At 41.8% G+C, this 20,735-nt stretch overlaps 1 protein-coding gene across 2 annotated transcripts; it reads left to right on the forward strand.

Annotated features, from left to right (window-relative positions):
• Window positions 1-241: 241 nt before the first annotated feature.
• morn5 (MORN repeat containing 5) lies at window positions 242-17,913 on the forward strand. Of its 2 annotated transcripts, XM_078426002.1 has the most exons (6): window positions 251-336; window positions 3,062-3,197; window positions 10,072-10,219; window positions 10,748-10,856; window positions 11,234-11,365; window positions 16,680-17,913. In XM_078426002.1, exons 3-6 carry the CDS (start codon window positions 10,073-10,075, stop codon window positions 16,808-16,810), a joined length of 519 nt encoding a protein of 172 aa, XP_078282128.1. In that variant the 5' UTR covers window positions 251-336; window positions 3,062-3,197; window position 10,072; the 3' UTR covers window positions 16,811-17,913. The 2 variants fall into 2 exon arrangements, with proteins under 2 accessions (XP_078282127.1, XP_078282128.1); XM_078426001.1 differs by lacking the exon at window positions 3,062-3,197 and having other exon boundaries at window positions 242-336.
• The last annotated feature ends 2,822 nt before the right edge of the window (window positions 17,914-20,735 follow it).

Here is a 20,735-nt window from a genome sequence, read left to right on the forward strand (position 1 = left end):
GGTCAATCCCTGCGCGCGAACCCCAATACTGCGTGTTGATTGGATAGTGACGCTGTCCATCACAGCTGGGCGGTTCTGTGTTAAATTCCCAATTAAATAGTAGATTTGTTTTAAATTCCGCCTTCAGCTTCCATTTCCCATATTAAATGCTGTTGGGTGTGTAAACGAAGAGTTGGGGTTTTTAAAGTTTTTTGGCTGTTAGGGGTCAAACACGCGCCAACGGTGGTTGCCATGGTAACATTGTTGTGGCGGCGGGCGGCGGCGGTGCGGGGGAGAAGGCGGCGCCATCATGGAGTACACGGGCAGCAGCTACGTAGGGGACTACCACAATGGCAGGTAGTGGTCTGGGCACGGGCTGGCGACCGGGGGATCGCCGCCCAACCGTGCGTTAGCGAGGGAACGCCGCGCTGTCGTCCTTCTCGCGGCGCTCCCTTAGCCGTTCATGACAGCGCGGCGCTCCCTCAGCGGTGCCTCGTGTGGAGGGAGATCCACCGCTGAGGATTGGCCGGCGGTGGAGAAGTCAACCCCCCATTCCGGGCACTCACTGCTGAGGGAGCGCTGTGCGCTGAGGGATGGGTGTTTGTGAAGGAGCGTCACGCTGTCAGAGGAGCCCCGAGCCGGGGAGGGCCGCGCTGTCGTCAATGCCAGGGGAGCGCGGCAATGTCGATGCAGTGCTGAGGGTGCACCGCGCAGTCTAGACAGCGATGGAGCTGAGGGTTGGAACAGTAACGAGGGAGCGCCCCGCTGTCCAGTCAGCGATGCTGAGGGAGCGCTGTGTTGTTGGGGCGGTAACGAGGGAGCGCCCCGCTGTCGGGTGCGCAGTGCAGAGGGATCACCGCACTGTAGCCTCATCCAGTCCCTTGGTCCCAGGTCTGTTTGGACAACTATCGGGGAGTTATCCTCAGTGTCTTGGGCAATAATGATTCCCCTCAATCCCTCATGACGTTATACATTGGTGTTTGTGGGACCTTCCCGTGTGCAGATCCTCTGCTCTGCTTCCTCCCATTTTAAAACTTGCTACATTTCAAGAGAGCCTAAAATTGTGTAGAATGCACATTGGAATGTAAAATTAGCCTCAGATTTCTTTAAATTTCTTAAATTTCTTGTACGGCTTTCTTTAACCAACACTTCTTATAGAAACTGAGAAAATAAGAGCAGGAACAGACCATCAGATCATCCCTTTTCCAAATTTTTCCTCAAAGCCTTTGATATCTCTAGCCGGAGGGAAAATATCCCAACTCCTTCGCATGAAAACAGGCCCTTCAGCCCACCGACTCCGTACCGAACAGCGATCATCTCTGGACAGTGGTTCTATCAGACACACCAGGGACAATTTACAGAAGCCAATTAAACCAAATCCTGCACGTCTTTGGAGTGTGGGAGGAAACCGGAGCATTGGGAGAAAATCCAAGTGGTCACAGGGAGAACAGTCAAACTCCGTACAGACAGCACTCATAGACCCGGGGCTCTGGCACTGCAAGGCAGCAACTCTACTGCTGGCCACTGTGCTGCACTTCTTGAATATAACTTGGCTCAAACTCCTTTTTGTGGTGGAGAATTCTCGAGGTGCACCACATTCTAGGTGAAAAATTTTCTATCCATCTTAGATGTGGCTTAGCTCCATCCTTAGATTGAAACCACAAGTCCTTAGAGTCATGCAACATGAAATAGACCCAGCGGATCAGGCAGTATCTCTGGAGAACATGGGAGTGGTGACGTTTCTGGTCAGCACCCTTATTCAAACCTATGTGCCCAATTGACCCCATCTCAATCTGTATGTTGGTCTTGTAATCCTAGAAATCAATCTGATGAACCTTTGCTGTACCCACCCCATTGTGAGAGAACATATTTCCTCGTATAAGGAGACCATAACTGCATACAAAACTAAAGTTGCAATTTAACCAAAGATTAGATTGGTATTCTAATTGTTGCAATTGCAGCAAAACCTCTTTGCATCTCAGAGATCTCCCTGATCTTCTCCAAGAAGATAGCAAGCAGAAAACCTCTGAATGTAGGTTGGGAAGTGAAAATATTCACCCACAGCCACTTTCCTCTTTCGGAGGCTTACCATGTTGCAGTGTCTTTTTGAGAAGTGTCAAAGTTGAAGTTTTTAATACTAAATTTAATTCTGTCATCCATTCTTTATAGCCATAAGCTCCTTAGCACCTCCACAAATCACAACACAGTGTTATTTTGCAACTTGTTCATCAATACCCTCTCCACCATCCTGAACAAATCTAAATATTTTGAACACATTTTTTCTGTAAGGATTATTAATTTTTATTTACTGGAACTGTAATGTGTATATAAAAACTGTATGGCACAGAATGAATAAGCCAATAATAATATTTTCACTCCTACACCAAGCCATGTTCTTTTTTTCTATACATTCAGCAGTGAAATAAATGTGCACAAATTAGGTTCAGCTGATGATGGGCGCTCTGTGTTCATCTATCCAAATTACCTGTTGTACCATTTTCTAATAAAAATATTTGTTGAATGAATTGTGCTTGCCTCACAGCCCTTTTTCGGAGGTATCACAAAATGCTGGAGTAACTCAGCAGGTCAGGCAGCATCTAGGAGAGAGGGAATGGCCCTTTTTCGGAAGTTATTTCAGCTGTTGAACATCTTTTTACTACAGTCAGTGCTAACGTTCACTCTCAGAACACAGATTCTGCTGTATCTGATACTTCAGAACTTCTCATGCTGTTTCACTCTATGCTATTAGTTACAATATATATTGTTATTACACAGGGACAGGAATGAGCCATTCAACTGAACTGATGTGCTTTTTTTATGCTCTACCCACTCCTTTCATCCACTACATCAGTGTATCCTATCCCTTTCTCTGTGGTACTCATCTCGTTTCCTCTTAGGGAAGATGAGATAGATTATAGTATGCAAGCACTCTGCAACTTACGTAGTAGGTGACTTATGTAAATTCGCATTTATGTAAACGATTCACAACCGATGGGCCTGTTTCCTGAAAGACCTGTGTTATTGCAGTCCTGTGTTATCTAAATGGAGAAACAACTGATTCTTCCTGAAACTTTTTCCTTAGCAACTCTACTTTGAATCGGAAATTTTAAATTGCAATTGGATGGAGGATGGGCGAGTTCAGCCAAGCCTGGGCTTGCAATGTCGTGGGCTTTGGATGCTTTGCAGCCATTAAGTCGGGACCCAGCATGCTTCTAGAGGTGGGTGGATGGGTTTTGTGATGATCCAATGGTTTAATAAAAGTGAGAAACACAATTTTAGCAGCATGAGGATGGCTTCATAGATGTAAAAGCATCGTCCAGGCTCGCTACTCTTCCAGTTTGGGCCACTGTTGGTGTGACACTGGAAAGGCGTGAGGCGGTGGAGAGCAACTGAGTCGCCGACATCTTCTACAAGGTGCACCAGTGAGCTCTTCTTTACCAGCAGCCACACTGTCCAATTGACGCGGCTGTTGTTGCGGCTCACATTGTAGCCGCTGGCTGACAGTGCTTCAGGCCGCCACCACTGACAGCATGCACTCGGTCACCATGGGGCTCCCTCTCCCTCTCACCAGCTGCCACTTCTCCCTGTCAGCCGTCACTTTGTCCATCTTGCTGCTTCCGCCTTCACTGCCACCACCTCCTCTAAGGAGGAAGAAGCAAGGTGGAAGATATCGGTGACTCCAAAGAGAAGGAGTAGGAGGCGGCGGAGGAGGGGGGAGCGGCGGAGTGGACAGAATGACGGCTGACAGGAAGAAGTGGCAGCTGGTGAGAAGGGAGAGAGTCCCATGTATGTCCTGTCAGTGGTGGCAGCCTAAGAAAAGTGCTGTCGGCCAGGGGCTACAACATGAGCCACAGCAATAGCCATGTCAACCGGATGGTGCGGCAGATAATGAAGAGGACTCTCAGGTGCAGACCAGTGGCATCAGTACCTTGTTTAACAGTGAAACAACACAAAGTGCTGGAGTAATTCAACAAGTAACTGAATCAGTGTGAAGAAGGGTCCCAATCTGAAACGTCAGCTATCCATGTTCTCCAGAGATACTGCCTGACCTGCTGAGTTATTCCAGCACTTTGTATCATTGTGTGTATTAACCAGCATCTGCAGCTCCTTGTTTCTACCTAGTTTTAAGGTGATTCCAACTGGTGTAAAATCTGAGTTGCATAAGGGTTTATAGAACATAACCCTTCTGTAAGTCGGGGAGTGCCTGTATAAAATTGTGAGAGGCATAGATAGCGTAGACAGTCAGAACCTTTTTTCCTGGGTTGGAAATGTCAAAGACTGGTGGGCATACCTTTAAGGTGAGGGGACCAAAGTTTAAAGGAGATGTGTGGAGCAAGTCTTTTACCCAGAGGGTGGTGGGTGGCTGGAATATGCTACCGGGTGGTAGTGGTGGATATGGTAGTGGCATTTAAAATGTTTTTGGATAGGCACATGGATATGCAGGGATTGGATGGACATGAATCATGTACAGGCAGTTTAACTTGGCATCATGGTCGGCACAAACATTGTGGGCTGAAGGGCCTATTCCTGTGCTGTACTGTTCTATGTTCAAAGTTCTTTAGTATAAATGAGTGCACTGAAAAGCTTGATTGTGTTTCATAAAATTATGATATATATGAATGCTAAGTATTGGAAATAGAATTTAAATTGAAATTGAAATGAGTTGTGTAAACAACTACTTTCATAATATAGCAGAACTCAATCTCAGTGCACCAAATGAGAAATCACTGGATTATATAAACAATACACAAAGCTGAAAGTGAGCCTGCAGCATTTCATGACATTTGGATTATATCTTAAAATAAAAAGTTATTTATGAAGCAGCTTGATTACAGAGAATTTATTGCAGTCCTAAGTATTGCTCTTGGATTTTAAAAACATTTACTTTCTACCTTCTTGGGCATTTTTATTGGTGGATTTCTTATCTGCTATGGACTGTCACTGTTGAGCTGCGTGGTTGCATTAAACCTTATTACTGCAATATCCCACTGCTGCCACTAGGGGCCTGAAATTCCTGTTTTAATAAAAACTAGAAGCACTTGTTTTTTTTCCAGGCTTAATGATTCGCAAAGTGATTCAAATGTGCAGCTTTGAAGCTGGATCTCTCTCAGCGACTTCCCCTTTTAACATAATTCAAGAGCAAGATAAATCTAGATATTTTTATGCTTTGCTGAATGAGAAATATGGATGTTATTTGCACCACTAAAGCTGCTCGAGAATAAATTCTACTTTCCCAACTGTACCAGAGACATCTACTGACGATAAATTCTGTTTACATCAACTTTTCTCTGCTGGAGAATATAAAGGGCATGAACAAATCCAGATGGCCTTTCCATTCACTTGCATTTTTTTCTTCAGAGACCTCCCTGGCAACTGATCCAGATATATCTTGGACTTTGCGTGGAATAGTTCTGTTCGGATCTCTATTTTCTTGATTTTTTTCATCCGATCCCCTAGATTGTGCTGCCTCGACAAGTGCAAATAATTTGTATTAACTGCACAATATTGAAGGCTAATAGATCATTCCAAATCCTCTTTCTGGGAAATGACAATGTTTACCTACTCCATCCTATGCTTTATTCAATGATTTATGAAACCTAACATATCAGAATGGAGTGGAAGCAATCTTTTAATAAGGTCATTATTTTATTTAGGAATAATTGCTCTAAAAAATAATCATTTAGAAAGATTATGTATGCCGGGTAAATGTCAGAGCCCTTCAGTGTTTCTGGTGGTAAGCAAAGGTATATTTGCAGCCATTATTTGCCTATTTATTGATATTATATTTGGTGGCAATGAACACCACTTGTCCCTCCTCAGCCAGCCCTGCACTTTCTGTATGTTTGTGAGCTGGGGGTTCCTGTCAGCCAACCATCTAAAAACCACTGCTCCCTCTACAGGATGACCAGGATTTGTATGAATGGGGAAATGCAACCATGCAGATTTCTAACAGATCTTATTGAAGAGCTGATGAATAGCATGCAGTGTCTGAACCCAGAAACGCCTGTCACAAGCTAGAATTCAATTTCAAATTGGAAGCCGAGAGGAGAGAAAGGAAAGATCAAAGGAACAAAATGAAAAGGATCACTGAGATTGCGCTGCCAATGTTCAGAATCAGATTCTATTAGTTTATAACAGGTTGCAATGAAATTCCTTGCTCACATAAAGCACATGGAATAAACAGTATACATGGTAATGATAAATACAACAAGAAATACAATGGTAGCAGAATGATGCAAAGATTTGTACTGCAATATGAAGAAGTGCAAAAAAACCTAAACCGTAATAACAATAACCAAATGAGATAGAGGTAGGGTATGTGGCAGCAACTTTAGACTTTAGAGAAATAGGCCTTCGGCCCACTGAGGTCGTGCCATCTAGCGATCGCCCCGTAAATTAGAAATATCCTACACACAAGGGACAATTTGCAATTTTTACCGAAGCAATTAATCTATAAACCTAGACGTCTTTCGAATGTGGGAGGAAACCGGAGCACCCAGAGAAAACTGATGTGGTCACAGTGAGAACATACAAACTCTGTACACAAAGCACCCATAGTCAGGATCGAACCCAGATCACTGGCGTAGTAAGGCAGCACCTCTACTGCTGTGCTACTGTGCTGCCCTCCCATCTCTGGGATGGAAGTGGAAAAAAGGTGATTGGTGCAGGAGTCTTACTGCAGTGGGGAAGAAGCTGTTCTTAAATTTGGATACCAGGCTTTCAGGCCCTCTACCTTCTCCCAGAAGAAAGAACAAAAAGGAAAAGTCAGTTTGGCGGGCATCCTTGATGATACTTGCAGCCTTCCTGATGCAACGTACCGTGACGTTGGACTAGATGAATGGAAGTGACGAGCCTGTGATGACTGGATTACATTCACCATTGTCTACAGGTTCAGGCGGTCAAGAGCAGTGGAGTTGCCATGCTAGACTGAGATGCATTACTTTCTATAGCGCAACTGTAGAGGTATGAGAGAATCCTTGTGGCATGCTAAATCCTCTCAGACGTCTAAGAAAATAAATATGCTGATGTGTGTTCTTGATCACCGCTAACCTGCTTTGCTACTTTGCCTGTTTGGAACACATAGTAGCACTAGGCTCTGGCTTTTCCAGATCTAAATGCATCCTGACATGTCTTCCCACTTGTAGTACCTCTGGTGGGTGGGCGGTGTTTTCTGGCAGGGTAATAAGAAACATATAATTTTTGTCCCAATTCCCCTTTGATTCATCTGCCACCTACCGACACCAAGAGTAATTCACAGAAAGCAATTAGCCTGCTAGCACATCCTTGAGATGCAGGAGGAAACTCAGCAAAAACCCACACTGTCATGGAGAGAAAGTTCAAGCTCCACACATTTGGCATTCAAGGTCAGGATTGAATCTGAGTTCCTGGAATGTGAGGCACCTATACAACCGTGAACTGTGGGACAGCTACAGAATGCTATACCACCGTGAACTGTGAGGCACCCACACATTCTGCTATACCCCAAACTGCTACACCACCATGAATTGTGGGACACCTGCAGAATGCTCTGCCTCCATGAACTGTGAGGCACCTACACAAACTGCTGAACCACAATGCTGCCCTTTCACAAGCCACTTATCACTAGACAAGCTCACCGTTTGAGGTTGAGTGGGGTGCAGCCATTCATAGATACTTGATTCCCTTCCTTCCAAATTCAGCACTGCCAGAGTTGCTTCCATGGTCTATAAAGAAACTCAAAAAGCAAAGATCTTTCTTAACTTCTAAATTGTCACTTGATATGTAGAGCATGCATTGGAGCTAGTTATCCACATTGAATGTATGTCTACTATCTTCATGATCATTTTCCTCACAAGTCTGTACCAGACAGCAGAGTTCAGCAACCTGTCCCAAATCTGTGACAAAGCTCACAACAATTTCAAATTGGTGCAGATTCCTCCTGTTGAACTTACGCTGTTGAACAACATAACATGACTTTGACAATCGTGCTGTTGATCAGTTAACCCATCCTTCAAATGTCTTGCTTCCTGATTGGGCTGGAGACAGCAAGGATTTGTCAACACATATCACTTCTTCCCTTCCTGAAGTATTCTTTTTTTCATTTTCAATCCATGACCTGACTGAACTATAAAAGCATCCAAAATACAAACTGTAGGTCTGCATTGCCACAGCACCACCAAAAGCTACAAAAATCATGTTGCTCCACAGGCAGAATCCCCTAATGCCAGTATCACCTAATCTTGTACCCCCTTTGATTAGTTTTAATTTATCTTCTGTGCCTATTTCAATAGATTACAATATTAAATAGAAATGACATCCAACACAGAGTAGTCATTGTGAGATTTACCACCATATATTGGCCTTATCATATCATATCATATCATATATATACAGCCGGAAACAGGCCTTTTCGGCCTTTTTCGGCCTTTTCGGCCTTGAGAGAAACCATTTTAAATTTCCACTAATTCACAAAGTATTTTGGTAATAGTGGGATTACAACAGAGCCTATCAACAGAATGGGTCCAAAGTGCAATAATGTTATCGCAGATGAAAATTTCTACTCACAAACTTGAGGCTGGCAATGCTGTGAGGGCAGAACACAACTTGAAGTTTCTCAGGTGAGACTAACATTGGAGCTCTTAATGAAGATAGAGCAGACTTGGAAAATGAAAATCAGTGGCTTCACCACAACTTTGGACAGCAGCTCCCTCTTCAGCACTGCATGTTTTTCATTATACCCTCCTGACATCTCTAGTCGTCGTTCGATTTTAAGAAATAAGAGCAAATTTTGTGGCAGTTTTGTGCTGTGCTGCCTCAAGCAGTAGAATCAATGCAGGCATTGCATTAATGCAACATAGGAATCTTGAAGCTGTTACGGACAGGTTAGCAGGATTTGTTGAAAGTGTGATTGCGTACCTGCTGGCATGGGGTGATATCAATGTGAATTGAGCCGAGAAATATGAAGTCATACATTTTGAGAGAATTCATGAGTCTACGATATACATCATGAATGGTATCACAAAATGGTGGAGTAACTCAGCGGGTCAGGCAGCATCTCTAGAGGAAAATGGAGAGTTTAGTCAGAAGAAGGGTCTCAACCCAAAACATTACCAATCCATTTCCTTGCATAGATGCTGCCTGATCTGCTGAGTTTGCTCCAGCACTTAGTGTATTGCTACATTAGTCCAGCCTTGTTTCCATGCTATGTCTCTAAGATTCCCAATCCATTAATTTGGCATAAGGGGAAAGGAGAGGATAAATTGGCCAGGGGAAAGAGGATTTCAGCTGTGAATGGGATTGGTTGGAAGTCCCAGATATTTGTTTCAGTTATATTGTTTCAGGACAATGCTAACGGAGGCCTCAATAATATCTACCTTGCCACTCCACCTGCAACTGACTGCTAGCATGAGTAGATTCAGACAGTTTTTTTGTAGTGTGGTAGTATTAGAATGAGTGTACTTGCCTGGTTTCTCCAAGTGGTGGTGATTTTTGCGATCAGGAAACTGGGGAACATGGTGTCCAGGGAAATTGTGGTTTTGGGATTCCTTGTGAGACCCAGAGGACCATTCCTGTTTCTCCTAGCTTCACAGAGAAAAATTAACAAAGCTTGTCTTATAAGGCCTCTTCTGTTTCCACTCCTCTTCTGCCTAAAGTTGACCTGGTGGGAAATCATAGTAACTTCCTGCTCAGATCCATTAAAAAAGTAATCAAGCTCCAATGACATCAGTGGATTTTAATTGCCCACCCTCCTGGCATCTATCAGGCGAGCAGGGTTGAAATTGACCTCATTTACGAAGGAAAAAAAATTACTTACCTACAATACCAGTTTTATTGAGCTGCTTCAAACTCCTTTGGAATCTGCATGAGATCTTATGGTGAAATTAACCGAAAGAAAAATACCCAATCTATTTTAGAATAACTTTACAGAGAATTGTTGAAATTTGAATGATTCTATGAAAAAAGCAATGTCACGTTGGAAGGAAACCCTTGATTATATTCCATCACATTCACTTACTGTCATTGGGAACAATCAGCCAGTAACAATGAAGCTTTTCTTTTAATTTGTTTTTCCTTTTGCTCTTTTCTCCCTCTTGTTTTTCTGTTTTCTCTCAGGATGGAAGGATATGGGGAGTATACTCTCCCAACAGAAACAAGATACGAGGGTGAAATGCGAGATGGCATGTTTCACGGCCATGGAACCTTATATTTTCCCAATGGAAGCAAATATGTGGCCACCTGGGACTCTGGAGCTGTAGTAAAGGTTTGATTTGAATATTATATGGAAAACAATAGGAATGATTTAGTCTTTAATATAATTTATTTGTGTGGTCAGTGATCCCACCCACTCACACTGTCTGTCAGAATGTCTTCTGAGTTAGATTTTTAGATTTAGAGATACAGCGCGGAAACAGGCCCTTCGACGCACCGAGTCCGCGCCGCCCAGCGATCCCCGCACATTAACACTATCCTACACACACTAGGGACAATTTTTACATTTACCCAGTCAATGAACCTACAAATCTGCACGTCTTTGGAGTGTGGGAGGAAACTGAAGATTTCGGAGAAAACCCACGCAGGTCACGGGGAGAACGTACAAACTCCGTACAGACGACGCCCGTAGTCAGGATCGAACCTGAGTCTCTGGCGCTGCATTTGCTGTGAGGCAGCAACTCTACCGCTGCGCCACCATGCCGCCTTACCATTTATTTTCATTACCATTCATCTTATCAACAGTGCAGTACTTCTACATAATTTCTGAAACTGTTCATTGACTACACTTGCTTTTCAGGGTATCTACATATTTGCAGATGGCTTGGAATATGAAGAAGACTGGAACTACTGTGATGGTTATGACAGGCGCTTTTATACAGAAATATGTAATGGATTGAAACCAGCAGGTATGTGATAAGAAAACATCAAAAATACATGTTTACATTGCACACAGCAAATAATGAGTGACATAAGTACATCCATGTGTTTAACAATAATATTATTTTAACTATATGATAAATTTTACATGCTCAGTCACATCAATCTATCTGTATCATGCTCTGTGTAGTTATTAGACCAAAACAAAGCCTACTGTATAAGGAATGAACACTCTATTTAAGGCTGAGTAAAAATTCTCATAAACCTGTCAACTTTTATTCTCAGAGTGAGATGACTGCATTAATACTGAATGCAGAATTCACTATTAATGCAGTCATCTACAATGCGGAACGCTACATGCGACAGAAGGTGTGGTAATCTGTTGATGTTTCTTTACTTGGCTTAGGTCGATCCCAGTTGACAAACCGAGATCCTCCAAGAACAATACCAGCAGGTTGTTATGACTGTGGTGATGGCTTCTACAACCCAAGAACAAGGGTCATCACTGATTACAATAATGAATTTCTTCGTAATGCGGGTAAGTTTCATGGGAACACGTCCAGCGTGCTGTGGCCTATTGTTTCCTACCTTTATCAATACAGTACTCTGGAAATCATTATTTTTAAAAAAACTAAATTTCCATCACATGTGTTCTGACTTGTAACTTTGTTTCTTGTCTCTTCATGTTCCATCGCGTGTTTTTGGAATAGTAGTAAGTTTTGCACGATTCATTGCAATCCCAATATGACTACATGCAAAAGAATATTGAAGTGTATCTAATTATATTTTTAAATGGAAGCAACCTCATAAGTCTAATGAACCGTACTGCGGAGTTTAATCACGGCTTACTTTGAGCTCAGTCAGAGTTTGTGGTTTAAATATGAATCAATATTTTGGTCTTTTAACATGCAAATTTTTTTCTGTGACATTTGCTTTCATCTACAAAAGTTCATGCTTTATTCTACTGTTGCCTGCGCAGGATTGATTGCTTTCATTTTGTACGTCAAGCTGCTTTGTATAAAAGTCAAACCCAGAGCCAGGGCGTTTTCAAAAAGATATACTGCCGCAACCTTCCTTCGGGGAAAATGCAAACACAATTGTGAGGCAGTTGATGTCCAACATGCAGAGGAACTGTGTTCCCTTGAGAGAGATAGTATGGGCCAGAAGGCCAGCACTGTAGAGGAAGAGTACATGAACAGCTGTGGGCAAGAGGAACCGAGGAAGAAGGGTGGGATAAAAGAGACAGACCTCAAGCTCCTTCTGTGTGGAGCGACAGGAAACACCAAGGCTTCTGGCTACAGCTTGGAGCTCACAGAAGCAGATGGTAGGAAACATTCAGGAAACTCTCTGCTCAACTCCAAAGACCAAACAGGTTAGCATAAAATGCTGCCGTCTCTCTTTGGTCAGGGAGTGGTTTTAAAGGATGCACAGGTTCCTCGACCTTTAACCCGTCTGCTCTGTAGAGACTGGTGTTGTTTCACTGATAAACAGGGTGTAAAGCTGCTGCTTTTTTGGCACTACAGATTGCTGTTCACAGATAAAGAAATGACTTTGCATATCTACCAAAAATGAACTCTAGTTTCTCACCTTTTTTAAGATGTTGTCTACTACTTTAAATGTAAGTGAAAAAATAAGGTGCAAAACACACATTGCTGGAGTAATTCAGCAGGTCAGGCAGCATCTGTGGAGGGAATGGATAAGCCACGTTTCAAGTTCGAACCCTCCATAAGACTGATTCTCTGCTCCATTCTGAAGGAAGCAGGTATCTTCCCTCCCCATGTTAAGGAATAAAATAAGGACGAGGGTTGGGACAGGGAAGTTTGCATATAACTCTACTTAATGCTTTCATGAAATATGGCCATCACTGGCAAAGGACAAGTGATTGTCACTAATTGTCCTTCAAAAAATGTCAGAGAAGTTTAGAAGTGGAATACCAGTTCTTGAGGTCTCAGCAACAGAAAGAATACTGATCCACGATGAAACAACAAAAATGGAGAATGCACAAGAGGCAAGAATGTAGACAGCATAATAAGTTAGCTAAGAGATGGAACAATGATTGGAAAGTGAACCATTGGGATATTTGTTAACAAGGAACAAATATATATTGTATTGTTGTATTGGTAACCAATGTAGGTGAGCGTGTGTGAACAGGAATTGGTACAAGTTACGGCAAGTCAACATTTCTTAGAATGAGCCAATGGTTTCTGAAGCCATTTGATCGAAGAACAATGGTAAGGAGCGGATTGGAATTTCTAAGTCTGGACGTAACAAGGTCACAGAAAAGCTGATGCTGAGAAGGAAATAGGCAATGTTATAGAGAGGATAGGAGACAGCTTGGTAAAGGTCCAGACACCATTCACAGCATTAGCATTATATATGACCAAGAGCTAGGTCAACTTTGAGTCATGTTTCATGTTAAGATTGCGAACAGTTTACTGCAACTTCCAGAAGTGATCAGACAGAGGAATGGAAAACAAAATATCCATGTAATATATTGCAATAAATGCCAATGGGTATTTTCTCATCTAGGGATAGGCTACCTACAAACATCCAATACATGCCTACGGTCCTCCTTAACTCTTTCAACTATTTATTCTCACCCTGGCTCCTCAAGAATTCCATTCCATTGTTACAGGCCCTCCACCTCCCTTGTATTTCCTCCACTAATGAAACCTTCTACACAGGTTTCTCTGAAATGTCTTCTTTCTTCCTCAACCACATCTTCCCCTTTACCAAAGTGGACAGAGCCCTCAACACCTCTCATCCGTTGCTGTCACCTCCGCTCACACCCTCTCTCCTCCTGGATAGAGCAAGAAGAGAATTTTTCCCGTTGTTCACGTTCCATCCTACCGCCCCCCCCCCCCCCCCCCCCCCATCAACCAGTCCTCTCTGAAGATTCTGTCTCAAGCTATTGCAACTGCAAGTAATGTAACTCCTTTCATCTCATTCTTCTCTCGCCATCTAGGAACCCCCAACTGTTTTTTCTCGGTGAAGCAGTGTCCACCTGTACTTCTTTCAATCTATTATATTTCATTTGATATTCACAGTGTGGTCATTCTGCTTCGTAGAAACGAAACACAAATTGAGTCATCGCTTTGCGGAGCACCAGTGTTCATCCTGCAGGAGTGACCTTGAACTTTCTGTTGCTTGCTGCGATGCTTTATCTGTCATGTTACAATGAGGCCCAACGTGAGCTTGACAAAAAACATCCCATCTTCTATCTGGGCATGTAGCAGCCTTCCAGTCTCAATTTTAAATTTTCCACTGTTTTCTCCATCCATAATGGGGTTTCCATAATGGGAGGGGGGGAGGAGGGGGTGAGGGGGTACTGCACCAATGCAGGAGAGGTTTGGGCCCAACGAGTCCACTTGGTCTAGTCTCCCTCTAAATATCACATTAACCCCATTTACCTGGCCACAAATACTCCCTTTGACCAATCTAATCTTCGCCACCCTTTCTGCAACTTAAAATTCTCATTTTTATCTCTTGCCCAATTCTAATGATGGGTCACCAACCTGAAATATTTTCACCGTTTCTCTTCAGATCGATGCTGCCTGATCTGCTGTGTGTTTCCTACATTTTTTGTTTTTATTTCAGATTTCCAGTAGCTGCAATCTTATTTTGCTTTCATACCAGTGGGTGTACTTTATACCTGTCAATAGTGTAAGAAAGAAAAGTAGGCATGAACATAAAATCATACTTTATCACTCAATTCACTAGACATGAAAATGAACCATTGGACCCAAACATTAGGATTTTGTACAGGTATACCCCTGTAAATAAACTTCAACAGAATGTCATACAAAATCTCTCCGTACCCATGACTGTGCAGCCAGACACAACTCCAACACTACCCTTAAATTCAACACTCCAACTCTATCCTTAAGTTTAATTCAAAACTCCAACACTATCCTTAAATTCGCAGACAATGCCAACATTGTTGGACAAATAATGGGTAATGATGAGTGAATACAGGAGGAAGATTGATAATGCAAGAACAACAGCCTTGCTCTCAACGTTAACAAAATCCCAAGGAGCTGATTGTTGACGTCAGGACGGGAGAGCCGGGGTTCCATGAACCAGTTTCCATCAATGGGATGACAGTGGAGAGAGTCACCAGCTTCAGGTTCCTGGCCGTGCATATCTCTGAAGATTTGATCTGGGGCCAGCACATCGATGCAATCACAAAGAGATCTCATCAACACTTCTACTTCCTTGGAGGTTTGCGGAGATTCGTCATGTCAACTAATACTCTATCAAATTGCTACAGATGTACTGTAGAGAGCATACTGACAGGTTGCATTATGGCTTGGTTCGGTAACTTGAATGCTCAGGAAAGAAGGAGGCTGCAGAAAGACATTGCCCAGTCTATAACGGGTATGAACCTCCCCAAAATTGTAGAAACCTACAGGGAACACTGTCTCACAAAGACAGCTCATATCATCATAGGCTCACATCAGCTTCTTGAACACTGCACAACACTAACTGCAATCTCAGCATTTATGACTCACAATAGACTTTATTTCGGTTGCACAACGGACTTTGGGGGTTTTTTGCACCATCATGGTTGGGTTATCTGGTATTACTGATTATTGATTTATTGTATTATTTGACTATTGCATATCTATTTTTGTTATTGCTTTAATGGGCCTGGAAAGTTGCAGCAAGTAAGAATTTTGCTGTTTCTTTGCTGGTACATATGACAGTTAAACACTCTTAACTTGAAAATATAACTATCTGCTTTGTGCTTTTTTTTGCTGTCAAACATTGTTTTAGGAAACTTATACATCACAAAGATCAAATTTGACAATGTTGTAAATTTCAAAAACACAATATGTCTAAAATGATTACATAAAAAATATTTGCCTGCTGCTAATATTGGAAAAAATGTATTAAAATATTGAATAATCTATTCCTTGCAAGGTGAAAATGGTAAGATTGTGATTCTACCAATGATAAACTACTAGCCAAATAACAATTTCCAGTTGATTACAGAGTTGGATTATGTTAAAAAGGGAAAATGTAGCTGCTATCTAAAGAGTAAATTATATAAAAGGTGAGAAGATGCAGAGCAATTGTATTTAAGCTTTAATTATCATCCACAAACAATTGCAGTTAAGCTCAACGATAATTATAGTTGGCTGGTAGCTGGTACAAATGAAGCCACAAGCATTAATTGCGCTTTAAAAAGTGATAAAATGTGTTTCTTAAGTTTGACCTAGTGTCACAGGGTGAGAGAGAATAAGAGAAAGTAGATAGTTCCCATGCAGCTGGCAGGACTCAGCCTGGGCATCTGGGATTTAATGTGGTGGCCACATAGCCAGGTAGAGTGTGAAAAGGCTAGTCAAGTGGCTGTTAAGGCCATCGTCGCCAATTATGAACAATCAGGGAAGGATTTAAGCCTTGTTCACAACAATGGGCCAGTTCATCTTGTTCATGGGTTACCACTGAAGAGGTTGCAGCTGCAGTGATTCCAATTAGCCATGAAATCTCCTGCAATTATCCTACCCAGGCTCTGCTGAAACTGAAATATGTTTATCATCCGCCATTATAATATGGTAGATGGCCACCCTGAGCAGAATGGTGTGTGCAACAAAAACATGCAAGTAAGCAGATGTAATTGATGCAACAATGAGGTGGTGGGTCTGACATGATGCCCATTCTAAGTCATAAAGTAACAAAGAGTGCATTATTGGAACCTTTCCTGATTGCACATGCAGGAATACAAATGTTTGTGACTGAAGGATTGAGTCAATTTGAATCTAATTGCAGCATGCGACAGCCTGAACTTTACTGGCAAAATTCCATTTCCATCTGAAAAGTCACAAGGAAACGTCTGTCTGTGTTTTCAGATGATGATGAGCATAGCTGGATCGTTCGCACCTGTCGGAAAGGTTGGGACCAGATAACAGGATACAGGCCTGAACTGCACCAGCAGCAGCTACCGAGATACCCCTCGCGATTGGGATGGAACCTGTCGTAGTTGTCACTGTATCCTCATTCCTTTGGTGTTAAGTGTGTTTTACATTAGATAGTGAACCTTGCAGAATTTGTCAGAATTAAATCCTTCTCGCACATCATTTACGTGACGTGACAAATTCATAACTTAACTTTATAAAGATATGATTTGTTGTTTTGGGAAATATTAGGAAATAATTCTAAGTAATTTTCCCCAATTTTCTATCTTGTGCACCCATCTCATGAAATATTTATGATGTGTAATTTTTTTCGATGTCACAATTTTCTGCCCTGATTTTTGTGCTGGGCAGTGTTTTGATCTGATGCATGCAGACTAGCACCTGTCCTGGAAGAAGTAGAGTGTTTTATTTCTGATAATACCCACCTTAAATACATGTTGTATAAATCCTTTTAGTGTAAACCTGGTTTCCAAAAGTGATAATGGATTCCCATTCTGGTTACCTTGCGAAAGGTTATACAGTGTAAAAATATAGGATTACCAATTGAAGGCAAACACTTGTAAAGAGTTACCTTTTCACCTTTTGAGATTCATGTTCAGGTTTCTGATTTAGTTTGGCATATTGTCTTTTGAATGTTTTTAGTGCTTTCCAGGTGTTGAATATATCTACTCTGTTTTATAGAGACTTCAGTGAAGTGTCCTTGACCTTTGGTAATTAATAATCTGCAACTGATTAACAGAGGTGTTGGTAGAAAATTGAATAATATTTATTAACTTGTAAGCTTGAATGTTAAAACTCTATTTTCAACAACGTAGGCATTTTACGTTTTACCAGAAAGCCAGGAAACTGAACTTTATTATATCTAAATTCAAACATATTCAAAGTAAAACATCTTTTAAAAGTCAAAAGATGATCTTATTTCAGGACAGTTTTGTTAGGGACACTCAACCCTTCACTAACCTTGTGTATCTCAACAAAAGGTTATCAAATGACTTGTGCGAGAAACATACTACATCCTTTGTTAGTTCTGAATTCTGTAGGAACACATCTGTACTAAATCATCTATATTTTGAACGTGTCATGCTTCATGTTTGATATAAAAATGGATGTAGATCTATATATTGATTGTATGGGAGGATGTTAATCCTTGTCTATTTTATTTTGGAAATAAAAGTGAAAAATAAGTACTGAAACTTTCCTGATGTGCTAGTGTCTACGTGTCTTTCCATTCTCTTAGCCTCTGACTTATCTCAGTACTTTGTAGCTGCTGCACGATCACAAATAAAGAATGAATCTCCTCTACAACAAAGATACAACAAACAATCCGCTGGAGAAATCAAACAGGCTCAACAACATCTGTAGAGGAAATCTGCATCGAGACGAATGTGAGGATTCAAACCGAAATATTGACCTTCCATTTCCACTCAAAAGATGCTGCACGACCCACTGAGTTTTTCGGCAGTTTGTTTGGTGACCCAGATTCCAAAATCTGCAGTCTCTTGTGTCTACATAGAAGGAGATTGAGTAAGCGGAGGCATTGTTTCGGAGTGGTGCAGGAACGGAGTAGCTGGTGCTTTGACCATACTAGCAGGCCACCCACTGTTCTGAGCCTTATTGAATGCTACAGTAGATTTAGGATGGGAAGGGCAGAAAGACTTGGGCTGGCAATGAACAACTGGAGAGGGGATAGTGGCAACGGACTAGTGTGTATGTTTTTTTTGTAGCCAGGAGAAACTGAAGTCTGAAGAAGGGTCTTGACCCGAAACGTCACCCATTCCTTCCATCTGGAAATGCTGCCTGTCCCACTGAGTTACTCCAGTGTTTTGTGTCTACCTTCCATCAACCGAGCTGGGCAGCTGCATTGCTAGTTACTGATTGTGTTTGATTTTGTGCATGTTATTTTTATGTATCTATCTTCCTTACTTGAGCATTTTCCTATTTTTATTGAGAGAATTTGCTATAGTTATCTGCAGTTTAGATCTTGTTTTGACTATGAATTGATTTTGGTTGTTGCATATTAGACTGTGCCACAAGTGATACTCCTTCCAAATCATAGGTGGATGCAGTGTTGTTAATAACTGCTGAATTAAAAAACAATACATCAGTTTTAAGATGACCTTTGAAGGACCACTGCTTGATTGTTCCATATCAAGGAGCATTCAGTAAGGTCCATGGCTTTCATATTGGTCCAAGGAAATTGCTTTTTCAATCTTACAATTGGCACAGAAATCAAAACTGAATGTTTAAGCAAGAAGCCTGTTTCTTTAAGTGGGAACACTTGCTCGAGAACTCTACTCAACAATTGAATGTGAGTGGTCCTTATAGGTACACAGGCCTTTCTTTGCATACATTTAAAAAGCCAAATTGACCGGAGAGCAAACATCTGTATGTGAGTGTGGAGTTGTGATAGAGATGGGTGGTGAAAGGGTAGAACCAGTCAAAGTTCAAGCTACCTTGTGACCTGCCCAGGAAGAGTTGAGTTTTTAACAGGATTTGGCAGCTTGTGATACCCACTTTAGCTGGATAGTCCAGTCATTATGCCTTGTTAACTTCAAAAAAATGTCCAGCAAAGCAAGGTGTCAGAGCCAGACTTATTATATACAGCTCAGATTTGCGGGTAATTAAGGGCATGAGACTGGCAGTTTTTTTATTCCTGGGAGTGAAATTTGCTGTGATTCCTAAAAAATCTGGCCACAAATCCAGTGACATCACTCTAATGTCCACATATTCACAAAGCTAATGAATCCTGATTTTGTTTCAAGAAGTGTCTCACAGATTCAGCAGAATATTTGGCCACAAAGTAGTTTTAATAAGACCATTGACATTATCCACACAGCTCGCTCCAGTATTCTTAACAAAAGAAGTTCTTGCAAATTAACAACAAGACTGGTTTATCAATCTAGAGAATTTATGACATCAGAGACTGGGTAAAGGATAGAGAGAAATAAGGAACTGCAGGTGCTGGGTTTACAAACAAGGACAAAAATTGCTGGGGTAACTCAGCAGGACAGCCAGCATCTCTGGAAAACGTGGATAGGTGATGTTTTGGTTCGGGGCTCTTCTTTGAACTGATTTGCACTTCGTGTCCATGTTTACTGGATAAATGACACTGTATTTCAAACATTAAATTGCTTTCTCTAACATGGGGAGCTTTAAATCACAATCCCATGCATTCAATATGAATACCCTTGGATTTTACGTTGGATTATGTTAGTTTCTGGTGAGTGATATATGGATAGAACATGGAACATAGAAAAGAACAGCTTAGGAACAGGCCCTTTGGCCCACAATGTTCGTGCTGAACATGATGTCAGGTTAAACTAATCACCTCTGCTTGCATGTGATCCATATCCCTACACTCCCTGCCATTCCATGTGCCTATCTTAAGGACTTTTAAACACCACTATTGTATCTGCCTTCACCACCACGCATGGCAATGCATTCCAGGCACACACCCACCACCCTCTGTGTAAAACAAACGTCTCACACATCTTTAAACTTTGCCCCTCTCACCTTAACGCTAGACACCCTAGTCTTTGACAGTTCCACCTTGGGGGGAAAAGGTTCTGTCTTTCTACCCTATCTGTGCCTTGGGTAATATTATGTACTTCTATGAGGTCTTCCCTCAACCTCTGGGGTTCCAGAAAAAACAATCCGAGTTTATGCAACCTTTCTTTGCAGCTAAATACCCATCCAGGCAGCATTCTGGTAGATAGGTGCTGTAAGGGTCTTATCTAAAATCTGTGAAATAAATCGGTCACGTTTGCAGCTGAATGTCACAAGGTTTCCTTAGGTAAGTTTAAGACAGTTGCTTTGATTCAGCTCATGGCATTAAACTTGCAGCCCACAGCATGTGCAGCTTTATTTTCTCCCGAATTGCACAAAACATCAAAAATTATCGCCATTCACTTGTAGCAGCCTAATGCAAATTTCTTAGCTCAGTCCATTCAACACAGAGGAGCACGGATTTTAATGACTGCATTCTTGGCA

This window comes from Rhinoraja longicauda, chromosome 31 (assembly GCF_053455715.1).
Source record: "Rhinoraja longicauda isolate Sanriku21f chromosome 31, sRhiLon1.1, whole genome shotgun sequence".
Taxonomy (NCBI): Eukaryota; Metazoa; Chordata; class Chondrichthyes; order Rajiformes; family Arhynchobatidae; genus Rhinoraja; species Rhinoraja longicauda.

Bases quoted from the DNA above. Each gene is read 5' to 3' on its own strand.
- morn5 (XM_078426001.1), top strand. From the start codon at position 290: ATGGAGTACACGGGCAGCAGCTACGTAGGGGACTACCACAATGGCAG. The intron at 337-10,071 runs GTAGTGGTCTGG...GTTTTCTCTCAG, and splicing joins GGGGACTACCACAATGGCAG to GATGGAAGGATATGGGGAGT. The intron at 10,857-11,233 runs GTATGTGATAAG...TACTTGGCTTAG, and splicing joins TAATGGATTGAAACCAGCAG to GTCGATCCCAGTTGACAAAC.